The 15444-nt window shown below is 39.0% G+C and overlaps 2 protein-coding genes across 3 annotated transcripts in view; one reads left to right on the top strand and one right to left on the bottom strand.

Annotated features, from left to right (window-relative positions):
• Window positions 1-10: 10 nt before the first annotated feature.
• On the bottom strand, window positions 11-7038 carry gpd1l (glycerol-3-phosphate dehydrogenase 1 like). Its single transcript, XM_056763172.1, has 8 exons — window positions 6895-7038; window positions 6389-6566; window positions 5855-5995; window positions 3856-3994; window positions 3399-3511; window positions 2523-2759; window positions 2272-2378; window positions 11-1803 (listed from the first exon to the last, which is right to left on the bottom strand). The coding sequence occupies exons 1-8, from the start codon at window positions 6936-6938 to the stop codon at window positions 1707-1709; spliced, it is 1056 nt and encodes a 351-aa protein (XP_056619150.1). The 5' UTR covers window positions 6939-7038; the 3' UTR covers window positions 11-1706.
• Window positions 7039-8543: 1505 nt separating this feature from the next.
• The window catches only part of osbpl10b (oxysterol binding protein-like 10b), a 42980-nt gene continuing 36079 nt past the window's right edge, over window positions 8544-15444 (top strand). For both annotated transcript variants that reach the window (XM_056762230.1, XM_056762229.1), the window contains exons 1-3: window positions 8544-8933; window positions 13946-14121; window positions 15295-15374. In XM_056762230.1, coding sequence (XP_056618208.1) covers window positions 8719-8933; window positions 13946-14121; window positions 15295-15374 — 471 coding nt within the window. In that variant the 5' untranslated portion in view covers window positions 8544-8718. The remainder of the gene's footprint in view (window positions 8934-13945; window positions 14122-15294; window positions 15375-15444) is intronic.

Genomic DNA, 15444 nt, shown 5'->3' with positions numbered 1-15444 from the left:
GAAGCATAAATGACTGTGCACTGACTTTATTGTTTACTTTCAAAAGCAGCCTTTGTTTATAAACGTTCAGCTTTAACAATGTCAACAACACACCAATGTTATACCATTTAATAGACTACAATATGGGTTAATACAACAAAGTACATGTATTTAATGATCTTAAAATGTTTTAGTCCACTGGAGTGTTATACATTATGTGTACACTATGACTAGATTATTCCTACTTGTAATATCATTATTCATCCGTGACGGAGTACAACATGAACACTGAAGAAAAGACGACTTCAACAAATACATGATTATTTATCATTTGTGTTAGGCATGACCTAACCGATGTATAAGCACTAAAGAATAATAATGCTCTAAGAGAAGGCCATTATGGATTCAAATACGAGCTGCTCCCATAACACACTCTCTTCTGAAAGCAAATCTACAGATTTTCGTAAACCATTCCTTCATTCTTTTAATAGTAAAACTTCAGATAAAAGATTTAACTGTTAGCTGTGAGGAACAATTTAAAACTGAAATCTCAAGGTGACCTGAAGATTATCATGGTAGTGTGTACCATATTCCTGCTTGGTAGGTAAATGTTATCATTATGTCAGTGCGTTCTTGAAGCTTAGATTGTAACTGTGACCTGATACAAAAGTACAGACATATTGTTTAACAGACAGCCATGTTCCCCCTGCGTCTTCTTTAAAGCACTTCAGTCTTAAAAATGTGTCACTTGTAAATAAGGATAAAGAAATTGCTCCCCTTTAGCGAGTATTGTTCATTATAACCAACCAACTAAAAACATTAGATGTTTGTTTCCCAGAGAGAGTGCATTCAAGTATCAAAAATGCTTGAAGTTGAAGGCATATTCACATTAGAAATCATACTTGTTTCACATTTTATGTGTTCCCAAAAGTGAACATCATACATGGCAGTTTCAGCAGATAAATCAATTAGAATACTGTATGTCATTCTAAACAGTTGCTTTGCCCTTGTGAGAAATTACTCGTGTTTGTAGACTTAAAGGAAGATTTTTAGATTAAGTGGTATTATGCTGGTTTTACGGGATCTCGAAGCACCAATCGATTCTCAATTAAAGTATTTCTATTCTATTTCCACACAACATGATTTACCCAAAACGCTCTTAGTAGTCAAAAAGCTGCAACACCCTTTAGCTGCAGGCACTTTAATTATGAAGGGAGCGTTCTAGTTTACTTGCATCACATTTGTGCAAAGTGTTTATGTAGATGTTTCAGATTCTACTGTTATAATCTAAGAGGAATTTTCTCCATGGTATTTTGAAGGAGACATGTAATCCTATTTGTTTGTAACGTGATATTGTGGACCATCCACCAGGGGGCAGTCAAACAGAACAATTTTTAAAATTCTAAATGTGCTCAAGAGTATATAATAAACATGGCTTTGCATTAATTAAAGAAGAATAAGTTCCTTCATTCTTGAGTTATTTGTCGAGGACATTCGTCACATAATAACAAAAGGTTGGAAGCAAACCATTGAGTTTGATCCGAATGTTTAGCGTACAAAGCTAGTATTGGTTCAGGGACAGAGAGAGTAATGTAAGAAAATGTAACATCGTATACGAGTAAACAAATGTAACAACTAAAAAAATGGGAAGTGTTAGAGGTAGAACCACCAAGAGGATGAGAGAGGACGGAGATGGTGATGTCAAAGGATCTGGCCCAGGGACACGCTCACAGGTGTTCTGGATGGCTCTGCAGGCAGGTGATCATATCCTGAACCGGCTTTCCATTGAAACAGATCTGGTACACAGCTGTAAACAGGGGGAACCTGAGGAGCAATGCAAATGTGACAAAGACATCACAAATGGCCTGTGCTGAAAATTCATCTAGATGAAAACTCTGCTTCTCATCGTCAAAAATAACATTTTCATCATTTACTCACCCACAATTAAACTCAAAAAAGACATTTTGAAGAACATTGGTAACAAACAACATTGGCCCCTATTGACTTTCACTGTCTGGATACAAAACTACTGTGACATTTCCCTAAATATCTCCTTCTGTGCTCCACAGAGGAAAGAGTAATTTGCCTATATTGAACAACATTTGGGTAAATAAATGAGGGTGAACTATTCCTTTAAAACACAAAACAAGGCCGACTCAAACCCATGTCACCCTAATTAGGACCGGGGCTTACGTAGGTCAGGTCACATACAATAACCATCATACAGTCCCCAAAAGTATGATTTTTTTGTTAGTTTCTCTGGTTATGCTACAGTTTAGAGATAGCACATACTTGTCTTCTAGGTTCTTCTGTTTAAGGATGTGATAGACCTCTGCCGAAGTCAATGGACCCTGAAGCTGTTGTCCATTTAACATCTCCTTCTCCAGTTCCTCGATGCTCTGAGAGGAAAAAAATCATTATCAATCTGTTTTCAGTATCAGCACAAATGTGCAAACTTCACATTTACTTCGATCTATAGCATACACATTATCACACCACCAGGCAAATGGAGAAACACAGGAAGCTTGGAGGGATTTGGTTACCTTCCCCGTTTTAGCGAAAGCCTCGGCCACGCGCCGGTTACGCCCTCCGTAGCAGGTGGTGATGAGGTCTGCCACGCCGCAGCTCTCAAGGAACGTGGCTGATGACACGGAGCCGTCCTTGCTGAAGAGTTTGGCGAAAGCGATCATCTCCATCAGTCCCAAACGAATAACGGCTGCTTTGGTGTTGTCTCCACACTGCAGACCGTCGCAGAAGCCTGCGCCCACCGCCACAATGTTCTAGTGCAGGAGATATTACGTTTGTTATTGAATAAATACATTCATATTCTGTGTTTGACAATTATGCTGATATTTACTCTTGTCATTTCAAACCTATACATGCAAAACTGAATTGACTTCTATTGTATAGACACAAAACCAATGCAAGTTAAAAGGGTACCGCACTTGTTCGGTTTCCAACGTTGATATCCCTTTAAGATCAAAAATATACAATGTTTCAAAGATTGTTTTATCCGAGTAAAACTGAATAGTGAGAAATAATGTAGAGCAGGACTAGATTTTATCCATCGGGGCTTTACTGGATTGTAAAAAGGGGGGTGTGATGATTACATATTCAATTATTTTCCATGTGTCAGCTCGGTTACATCATTAGAAAAAACATCTTTTGAAAGTCGCTGATTAGATTTTGATGAAAGATTATGAAAGCAAACACTTAAATTTCTTTAGAATGTGCGCTGATGAATCGTCCCCAGAACAGGAATGTGCTTTCTCAGAAAGTTAACAGGGTAAATTTTGATGTCATGTTGTTTTTACATCCCATGACTTCAGCGGTGCGAGCAGAATCGTGACCCAGCATCTCAGGTTTCTGATTTTAGATATTTCCCCTGGGATGAGCATCAAAACATGACTGATATTTACCTTGAGTGCTCCACAGAGCTCCACCGTGTCAGCGTCATCCACCACAGTGATTCTGAAGTTTGGTGTCTGCAGGAGCTCTTTAAATAAGAGGCCATTCTCCAAAACCTTGCTGCCTGCAAATCATTGAAATATTAAATGAGAAACTAGATTTTTTGGTACTCGGCTGTGCTACAAGTCACGTGTGTTGTAGGTGTTTGCCAGTAAAAAAAACTCATAATTTACTTTTCCGTGTTATTTCAAACCTGTATGACCTTATTCTGCAGAACACAGAAGAAGATATTAAGAAGAATCTCGGTAACCACCGGCAACCGTTGACATCCAGTGTCGGGACACAAAACCACTAAGACATATCTCAAAATATCTTTGAGTCCCAGACAGGTTTGTAGTGTAGCCACAAAAGAATGTAAACACTTTTTAATTCGAACAAGCCTAACATGAACGACAGCGGCTTGCTCACCAATGGTGCTCTCACAGAACTTCTCAGCCGCCACTTCATTGGCAATATTCGCCCCCATTAGGACACTCACATCGATGCCCATTTTTTCCCTGATGATGTCAGAGATCAGCTTTAATCCTTCCGGTCCTTCATCAATACCCTACAGACACACAGGAAGTTAACGTTGAAGTGCCAATCAACATCGTTTTCTGATTTAATGTAGCATTACACTGTTGTTCCCTCAGCGGTTGTAACTCTGGAGCACATGTGTTGGAGGAACAATTCTGCCTAATGACCCACAAAATGAGGAGAAAGCAAATGCAGAACAAAAATAATAAAGATGGTGAATGAGTACACAAGAGATGGGTACAAACTGAAAACAAGACAAAACAGAGAAATCTGACGGGTCAATATCTTTGGGAATATTAAACACGGAACACTATGGGAAATTAAATTAGCCTGCTACTCAAACAGTGAGGCGGAGAAGATAAATCGAAAAAATATAACTACAGAGACGAAGTGCTCTGCGGCACAGTCAGTAACAGAGGAGACAAACAGGCACCAGCAGATAAATTGCATGCGAGGAGTTTGCCAGAGGGCCATTTTTTACTCACAAGTATAATATGGTTCATCTTGTTCAGCCTTTAAAAAGACATCAAGCCCTATTTTCACGATCTAAGCACATGGTCTTAAGCGCAGGGCACACTCGGGGTGTGTCCGAATCCACTTTTGCTAGTTTCACGACAGGGAAACGGTCGGCGCGCATAGATGCATGGTCTGAACTGGTTGTCCCATGGGGGTTTTTTGGGGCGAAACGTGCAGTAAACCAATCTTTCCCATGCCGGATTATCTATTGTCAACCTGGAAGAGCAAGAAGAGCAAAGACTGGACGCTTCTCCAGAGAGGAAACGCATCTGCTCTTACGCGAGGTTAAAGCACGCGAGCAGATCATCTACATCAGCGATTCCCAAACTTTACCTTTCCAGGACCCTCCTAGACAGGTATAATTTATCTTGAGACCCACCAAAATATTTTTTAATGGACATATGGGGAGAAAATTCACATTTATTCTCTATAAGTAGAAGAGTTTTTATTTTCCCCACAGATCAAGCCAGATTTTTTTCTTTCTTTCTACACAATAATAATCTTTTACAATGTAATCCATTTATTTTTCATATTTGGCATGTTTCTGTGCTGCTGTGCTTCCCTCTGTGTAATACGTATAACGTTTAAGTGCATTGTGGATCCCCAGAGGCGCATTTTCTCCTAATGCCCTTTCTTAAACAAAAAAGTTCCTCAAAATAGCAACGTGCCAACACTGCGCCCGAAAACACCTCTTTTTTAGACCAGCACACCCATGGGCGCACAAATGCATTTGCAATTTAAACAACCCAGCGAAGGACGGGAAAATGAGAACTGCGTCGGGCTGAAACTACCAAAAAGACTTGTGCTGCGCCTTGCGCCGGGTGTATGACAGGGGCCTGTGAGTTCAACAGTGTCTTCAGTGCTGGACGTCCTGCCCACGAGGCACAAGGTGGATAAACATTTTTAAATCAAATAATGAAGTCAACAACAGCCATGAAGGACATTCGGCTCTCTTCATTAAACCATTTAATTATTTATTGTTTAGGTTGTAAAAATATGTACTGATATATAATAAAAAGTTGCTTTGATGCGAAATAAACAAACCCAAACATTGTTTTTTTAATGTAGGTCGTTTGGTCTCTCTAGCCAAAACAAATATATTCTTCAGCGTGTATCATCTCGCATTATCCAACGTGACAAATGATTATTGTTCGAGTCTGGTTGGTCCATTATGAAAACGGAGCCAAAACAAAAAGTGCCAAATGCATTTTGTTTCACAAAGTACATAAAGAGCGACCATTATATCCATTAGTTCCTGAAATAAAAACACTCGTCATCTATGCATCACAGATGCCGTCAATCCTCCATGAGGGAATACACAAACAAATCTGGAAAAGTACAACATCAATTTTTGGTTAATGCATGGCATTCTCACTTTGATTAATGTAATCCCTCTAGCTTTCTCTGAGACGCAGCCCACCATCTCCTCACACAGTTTTCTGATGAACTGGTGAGGTACCACGAACACCAGTATGTCGGCACCATCTGCAGCATCCCGTATATGCGGCACCGCAACCTGCAGGAAGAAACACATAAATCTGACTGCCACTTAAAGCACGTCTGATTAAGACTACATTAACATCTAAAGCACATCGTTAATAACTGAACGCTTTGTGACATCAAGTGTGTTTTACTTTCTCCTGAGAGTTAACAGATAGACTCAAATCCATTTTATTAAAGACTAAGTGCTATTGAAATAACTAGACCTAACGTAATCGCAGACGTTGTGGACCTGCAGTGAGTCTTGGGGAAAAACACTGCGTTGAAACAGCAGAGGATCGATGTCCAAACAATTACCTAATTTGCATCCTATAGGTTAAATTTTTTTAGTTATAATACACTAACCATCACAACTAGGGATTTTCTTAACTTGTACGAATTCTTGCAGCCTCTCCCAGCCCAAACTTACCACATTCTCTGGGAGATTGTAACCTGGAAGGTACTTGACGTTCTCGTGATCCGTGTTGATGATCTCAGACAGCTTTTTGCCATTGACCACTTCTTCATACACCCACATCTTAACTGTAGTGGCAAAGTGTTGCAGTTTCTGTGCATTTGAGCCAATAATTCTTGCAATGACAGAGCCCCTTGGCACAAGAGAACACAAGAGAATCTTTAATCAAACGCCAGGATGCTGTTGAACAACACTTCACTCGGTCATTCCAGGCGGGGTTTACAAATCCAAGAAGTTGCTTTGCCACCTGCAGCCATGAAGATTGTTCAGCATGCATCTTATCAGATCAATACAGTTTAGACAGTAAACACTTCACTTCGTCTAGAATATCAATGCGTATCATATGATAACCTCTAACTTTGGGTCTGAGATGTGACAGATTCAGACCGAATGTTTTGCATGAATCCCTTTACCACTGACATATGTTGATCTCATCTAATTTATTAAACATGCGCACTCACCAGTTTCCTGAGCCGACAATACATACTTTCAATGGAGCAGCCATAACTAGTTTTGCTTTCAACAAATTGCTGAATGTTTTAAGTAAAGAATTTAGTTACTGTCCAGACAGTAAAGCGTTTGTTGCTGGTGGAAAGAAACGTGACGGGCCACCGATGATCGCGTCACTAACCGGCGCTAGGAATTGTGGGAGTTGTAGTCGCAACCCTTTTCTTAACTTTTCTATGAATAGAGGGAATACATCACATTCATTCAATCAATTTGGTGCTTTTAATGAAAACAATACGACTTTAAAATGAATGTATTTGACCCTGGACGACAAAAGCCAGTTTTATTGGTCAATTTGTCGAAATTGAGATTTTTACGTAATCTGAAAGCTGAATAAATAAGATTTATATTGAAGTATGAGTTGTAAGAATAGGACAATATCTGGCAGAGATACGACCGTTTAAAACTCTGCAATCTTAGAGTGCAAAAAATCTAAATATTGAGAAAATTGCCTTTGAAGTTGTTCATCTGTGACAGGCCATCCACTCACAAAAATAAAGTTTTTATATATTTAACGAGGAAATTTACTAAATATCTTCATGGAACATGATCTTTAATTAACATCCTAATGATTTTTGGCATAAAAGAAAATATATTCACAATGTATTTTTGTTTTTTACTAAAAATGTTCCCGTTCTACTTAAGACTGGTTTTGTGATCCAGGGTCACATGAAAGAAACAAGATATCCACTCTATGTGGCAGATTTAGGTTCTCTAAGCACAACAGATGTCCTTTAAATAGTAAACATAAGTGTGGTGATGGATTATTAAAGGGATAGTTCACCCAATAATGAATATTCTGTCATTTCTTGTCATTTCAAACCTGTATGACTCACTTTAAACAAAAGAAGATATTTTGAAGAATGTTGATAACCGAAAAGCGGTGGCAGCGGTTGATTTATATCGTATGGACACAAAACCAATGCACCTGAATGGCTGCTATAAAATCATAAAGGTTCGACACGACGAGAGGGTGAGGAAATGATGACAGAATTTTCATTTTTGGGTGAACTATCACTTTTAGAACTAATGGTTATTATTATTTGTTAAAGATAGTTATGCGATTAATATTATATAAATGCATTTAAAATGTATAAACTAATATAAGTAAAACTGTAATTGTGTAAATATAAAACGCTGTATACATAAAACATTTTAAAACTACTATGATTAGCTGTTCAAAAGAGTTCTCTTGCTTGTTTTTGTAAACTGTCTTTGTACGGAGAACTTAATCTGCATAAATTAATAAATGCATGTTTTCTTTAAATGTGCACAAAATGTCTTGATTTTTTGTATGCGTTTATTTAATCCATTATTTATTAAATTCATTTTTTCTTGTTGTTCTTCCTACACATATGTGTTTCTGTATAAATTGCTGCATATATAACAGTACTTGTATACTTATGTGTTGTATCACTTACATCACAATTTATTCATTCATTAAATTTTTACGCAATTTTCTACAGTTTTTTTCCCGCATGTACGACAGAGAGGGGGCGTGGCATCGCGTTCACATTCGGTTCGTCTGGTTTGTGTTAACGGTGCAGGATTCCTGTTGGTGGAGAGCTGAAGGGGCGTGACCGCACGCTGGTTCCAATGGAAACCTAGAGAAGACCATTAAAGAGTCCAAGGCAAACCAGCAAGGGAAAAATGAATCTAATCCCTCCTCATCTTCTCCTCCCACGATCATCTTATTCAACTGTATTTCTGCTTTATTTGTGGAACTCTTCTTTCGATGTTGAATCCTCACACTGAATGATCACGAGTTTGGAAAAATCATGGAAAACACATTGAACGTGTCGCATTCAGGGAGCAGTAAAGGAAAGTGGTCCACGGATCGGGGGAATCCCGCACAGAGACAGGCGAGAAGCGGCTCGTACAGTCCGGGATCAGGGACCGTGTCGGACAGCAGTCACCAGTCTCAAACCCAAAAAAGACACTTGGAGGGGTTTCTGAACAAATACACAAATTTACTTCAAGGCTGGCAGAACAGGTAACAGAGGAGTTGTGGACGCTTGCTTACACTTTACTTTCAAAGCAACTTTTAAACCTGAATGATACAGAATGATATATGTTTATGGATATTCAACGATCATGTCATTCCATCATCATCTCAATGATAGTCAACATCTAAATAAAAACAACGCAGACCCGTCATCATACATACAGAAACGCGTTTATTTTGCTCCGTTATGACGCAATGCATGAATGTAAACAATATGTTACATTTGATCGGTCTCTCCGCCTTTGATCCGCGCCGAACGCGTCTTATAAATGAATGTTTTTTTAATCAATGGCAAGTTTCGGGCAAATATGACACGAGATCTCGGCACAAGAAATGCAAATAATAATTTATTCTGACGTCATGCGTAAAGGTTGATGAAATATTTTTGATGCATGGACAGCTGTCCCGTTTCGTGTTTAAAACGACCGAAACAACTCATGTTCCCATGTTGTTGAATCTCCAAATATGGATTATTTGATCACACTTTCCCTCAGGTTCTCTCTTATCATTTTCTGTGGGCTCAATAATGTTCGACGGCAGGTTTATATTGCACGGTGTGCATTTGCATTAATATGCCCAGTTCTTTAGGACTATACAGTAACAAAGTCAAACTCATCTCAAATGCAGATTAGATGATTCAAGAAGGTATCTTGCATGACACAGTGGTCTGAAAGATCATCCTTATGGCATGCTTAATTAATGATCATTTCATCAAAATAAAAAATGCTCTTTGTGAGAAGAAATCTGAATGTCAAGAGCCCTAAGCCACCAAAAACACTAAAAAAGCGAGAGCACTTCAGTGAAAACGGGAGGATTTCATAGTTTGTGCGTTGGAGTGTGTGCTGCAGGGTTGAGCGTGGTACAGCCCTCAGTTAAGACTCCTCCATCTGTGAGAGACTATGACTCATCCGTGATGGGAAATCCCTTACATCCATAATGTTGTGCTCATTCTGTTGCTTAGCCAAGCGATCGATAGGGGAACAGGCCGAGCATATAATGAGCCTCAGGACAGCAGAGTAACTGGCCCTCTGCAGTGGCTCTGAAACAGCCCCCATGTTAACCCAGGCACTGGTCCCTGTTCACCGCCTAATGATTTGTGGGTGTGTGTATATGTGCATGGGAAAGAGGGCGATTCCCTCACTCACCGATACATTGACCAGATGCGGGTTGTGATTTAACCACTAAGAGAATCTCTTTCACAAATTGAATGAATTTACACTCGAGCAGACCCACATGGAATGTTGCCACATAGTGTTCTAGTTCAGTTGTGTCACACAATATGCATTTGTTTTGAGTGCCTTTGGGAGTATGTGAGACCTTTTGTATTTCTGTTCTTTTCCAACATTTAACTTAGAAAATATACCATCATTTTATTGACAAGTAGACATACGTTATAGCAATGCATACAATAGCATTCCCCCCTACGATGTTTCTCTCTCTTTACTATATACTTTACTATCTCTTCTATATTCAGTACCATAGTATACAAACAGTAGTAAAGATGAGGAAAATCTCTGATTTGTGATCGGCCATATCGGTATCGGCTGATAAATGGTTATTTTCAATGTTATCGGTATCGGCCGATAATTACATTTAGGCCGATTTATTATAGCCGATAAATTATGAATAATTTCTTCTGGTTAAACCACTTCAGCTGTATGCTGCTCACAGTTCAGTACTGTACAGTCTTTCTGTCATGATCATTCACTTACTGCACTCACTTTCCTGCTATAACCAAAACATAGTTGATAAAGTATGTAGATATGAATATGAAAAGCATATTGTTTGAAACCGACTGCTGTCTGAATGCTTTCTTTCTAGAGACCTGTTAGACTTGTGGCTATTGAGAACACCTTTCTGGGTTGCTCTTGAAGAACATCTTTAATTTGTTTATTAACTAAAAATGATACTATAAAAGTTTAAAAGAAAAATCAAAGAATCTTTAGTATAAAGTAGGCTTGGTACATGATTTTCAGGAGAAAAAAAATAATATTCAGTCTCAGAAAATTTTATATTATTTAGATACGGTACATTGGCCAATATATCGGTTATCGACTTTCAATGTACAAGAATTATTGGTCATCGGCCAAAATGTATTCATCGGTGCATCCCTAATATTTTAGTTGAAAAAAATTAGTTGAAATAAAATGTGATTTACAATCTTGTTTAAACCGTGGAAGTACTTGAAATGAATAAACCCGGATACATCTAAGCTACAAGTAAAATAAGAACTTGTGAACATAATAAACTGTATTTTTAATAAAAGTTTCAATGGTTCTTATTCATAGAACATGATTTTTTTGGGTATATTCTCAAACCACAAACTTGTGGGCTCTGGCAAAGTCTAGATGCATGCTGTTATAAGATATAAAAGTGGCACTCATAAAGAATTCATAATTTATAAAGAATTTATAGATAATACATATATGTATATGTAGATAAAATAGTTTTGCCATGTTGTTTCTACAGTAGCCCTCAAAGGACAAACTTAAGAGCGCTTTTCTTAAGAACATTATATCCTTCGGCAAAGAAGCAAAATGTGACGACATCTTAGTTCTCTGTCAGCCGGACCGTGAGTTGCCTTTTTCTGAAATGATGAGGAAACAAAACGCAATGTCATATCTATGTTTTTAATCATACTTATGGATGATGGAACTACTTTCATTCTGACAAATATTGCAGAAAATGTCCACAATGACAATGATCACGCAGAAGTGCATCCCAGCTGCTTTCATCTTGTCACTTTTAGATGCTCTTTACTAATAATGATGTGCCTTTGCCTGGCTTTCAGAGGCCCTGTCAGAGAGACAGCATAACAGTGCAGTTTTTTTATAAAGAGACGGGATGGATGTTGTGTTATCACACCCAAACTGTGTGATTACAATCTGTTCCCTGCAGAGTTATGGTCCCATATAAAGCACCTCTCTGGTTGACAGTGGGGATCTTGCAATGGCAAATGAGGAAAGGAGAGAGTAATGAGTGCCACCATAAAGCTTTTTGTTCAATAATAAATTGTAAAAGAGCAGCATTTCAACAAGCTCCTAACCCGTCTATGTGTGTGACATCTTCTTTACTTCTTTAAAGGTCCAGAGTATGAAATTTAGCAGCATCTACTGGTTGTGAATTGCAATCAAAGGTGCACTTCTCCCCACTCTTTCAAAGCACTATATCGGCTGACACAGAACTTAGTTGTGTTCACGTTTTCACTTCTTTGCCGAAGGACATAATGTATTTACGAAACGCACTCTGTAGAGCAGTTTGTCCGTTTAGGGCAACAGTAAAAACAACGTGTCGAATTCTGTGCAAGCGGACCCACGGTGTATGTGGATAGAAATAGCTCATTCTGAGGTAATAAAAACATTACGCTTCAGTATGTAAGGTCTTTATAGACCTCTGAATACATAGCTATGCATATTATATTGCTTTTCTGTCAATCAATAGGTCTTCCATAAAATGAAACATGGCACCTTTAAAGAGCACGTTCCCCACGATCCCATTTTCAGCCTTTAGTTGGTGTGTAATGTTGCTGTTAGAGCATAAAAAATGATAAAGCTCAAAGTTCAGTGCCAAGGGAGACATTGTCTTTAAAAGAATTCGCTTTTCAAGGACTACACAGAATGGCTCGATCGGACTGCAGCCCTCTACTTCCTGGGTACATGATGTCACCATTCCGAGTGTTTTTAATAACCTCCGCCCAAAGGAGTACACCAAAAAAGGGGCGAGGTCTTCCTTAGAGAGAGGAAGAGCCGCTGGACTAGTGTTTGGTTATCAGAGATTGTAAACATGTGACTGAGCTGCATGCTAAACTACTTTCACTTTCATCACAGTTCTACAGCTGGTAATAAGAATTCAGCTAAACTTATTATAAGATAACCAACGCTCAAATAACAGCTTCCATGAGTTTAAAATCGGCTATGAAAGCTGTTCTGTGTAATACACTGATATTGTGTGTGTGAGCTTACCTCTTACACTTCTATGAAACGTCCTCTGAAGTCCTGCCTGCAAATGTCTCCTGGTCAATCTGCTTGTTTTATTATCTAACTCGGGTCCAATATAGAAAGGCAAAACTACTGCTTCTGTTATTAGTGTTCATTAATTTAACAGGTTTGACGCCATTCGGTCTGTTATCATTTCCCTTGCCATAGTAGGGAAAAGATGCCATCGCTAATAAAGATTGAGTTTTGCACATGCACTAGCAGACCTCCGTTACACTGTGATTGATCCGCATGTTTCTAACTGATAAAGTGAAGTTGACGCCATGGTTACTGTTTATTGCTAAAAGCCAAAGTTTATGAATACCTGTGCACTGAGAGTCTGATATGGTATGGGTGGGACATCTTCACACACTCTAAGCGGGGAACCAATCACGACAGACCGGGTCAGCTTTACCAATCACAACGTTTCGGAAGGAGGGACTATATATAGGCCGGAAGAAATCCAGTCGTTTAGTGAGAAGAGGGACAGCGGTGAACAATAGACTTGAAATATTGTTATTAGAAACATGAACATCCATTGTTAAACACCCCAAAAACTTAATCAAAGCCTCAGAAACAGCACAGACTGGCTCCTTTAAGTGACCAAATAGGATTTTGTCAGGCAGATGATAATAAAGAAAAAACTTGGACTGAACTAAACTGAGTTATAAATTAACCTATGCTGAGTTGTTTAAAGCCTTTTTATGTTTTTATAACCGTTTTTTGTATACATAGACATAATTGCTTAGAGTTGAAGGTCGTCTCTTCTGTCTTAGGTCTGTAACCAACCACCCAGAGCACCCTAACAACTACATTCACATGTAATAAAAGCAACCTAAGAATGCACTATAAACAACTCAAAACACCTTAGCCACCACACACAGAATGTCCTGGCAACTGTCCACAATGCAACAGAATTTTGGCAGCACGTTTATAAGTACCACCTACGTTTTTTTCTGTAAACATAGAAGTCTATAGTATAGCTATAATGTTACCATCTTTTTCTCTCTGTTTTATGCTCTGTAGGTATTTTGTGCTGGACCCTGAGCTCGGCCAGCTGCAGTATTTTATCAATGAGAACAGTAAGAACCTGAAGCCTCGGGGGTCCCTGCCCCTTATCGGTTCCTTGGTGGCTCCAAGTGACGAGTTTCCCTTCATGTTCACAGTATATGCTACTAATGGAGATCTCTTCAAACTGAGAGGTGAGCCATACAGAGGCACCTACACCATTTGAATCTATCAAACAAGCTTTTTTTGGTTCGGTTCGATGCCTTCCATTTCCATTCTTGTTTGGAAGATTGCAGTGTCTGATACATCTCACATCACGTCTTTTAAGGAAGCTTCTCTTTGATTAAGGATGTCCCCTCAGGCGCCCCCTTTTATCTGTGCTTTAGCTGTCGCCGTTACCCATTCGTCTCCGGCAACTTCCACATCAGATTAGATCTCTATCCTTCCCTCTCGTACTCTCCACCCTGTTTCCCTTTAGACGTGTCTCTTTTCACCGCTAGCATTCACTGTATGCCACAATCTTATTCGTGATGCCCTTTATGTCAAAATTATTTTGGTCCCTGGCGACTCTGAGAACTCATTTAGACTGTGTCCAGAGTTTACAGGCGAAATGCCCCCAGCCAAATCGCTCATTTGTAACAAAGGCAATTTTAAAGTGATTACGATAAGATGAATTTTGCTGCGAAAAAAGCAGTCACCTCCAGCGTTATGGCCAGCAGTTTGACAGCCGTGTCACGGAGCTGTAGTCTGGTCTGCTCCCAATGTTCCAGCTTTCTGAAATGATAATCTTGAGGTGCTATTTTTCTAATTTCACACCTTCTCAGTCTCACCCGTGGTTACAGGCGAGCAACAAATTGAGTTTTGGGTATAACATAAGACTGAATGTCTGAATTATTACATTTATTGCAGCATTTTTTATCACGTAATTTATCTTTATTGAATTTGTTAATATCAATTTTCTTGACCGTTTTTTTATCTGTTCTCTTGATTGAACCCTTTTCCTCCTCTGTGCCATTAAAGCTTTAATGTAAACGCCCCCTTCACACATTTTGTTTTTCATTGGGGGGTCAGTTTCACAGTTTGAGTACATTTTTTTCACTGTTCGGGATTCATTCGTGGATCGTTCTTATCTGTGTGTTTAACTTTCCTCATTTTTCTGCACAAATATTACATTTGGTAACGCATTGTAGCTAAGTGCAGAGTTACGTTAACATGGTCGTCGCGTACTATCCATATTTCTCGGAGAAATGATTTCTGTTCATATAAGATGCTTCGAGATGATCCTAGCTCATTGCACGAAATGAGGGCGTTAAAATTCTGCCCTAAATTTTGCGTTTATTGAATTACATTAGTGTGTCTACTTATAGCTTGTGATGCCCGCGAGCAGCAGATGTGGATGACCCAGCTTCAGCTGTGTGCCCGTCGCCACTCAGACAGCAGTGCCAAGGTAACCGAATAACTTTTAACTCAACACTCTGCTCTCTAAATTCATTCCAGCTTTGCTCACTGTCTATATA

This window comes from Triplophysa dalaica, chromosome 12, assembly GCF_015846415.1.
Source record: "Triplophysa dalaica isolate WHDGS20190420 chromosome 12, ASM1584641v1, whole genome shotgun sequence".
NCBI lineage: Eukaryota > Metazoa > Chordata > Actinopteri > Cypriniformes > Nemacheilidae > Triplophysa > Triplophysa dalaica.
The sequence above is the reverse complement of the archived record's forward strand: the minus strand, read 5'-3'. Positions and strand labels throughout refer to the sequence as shown.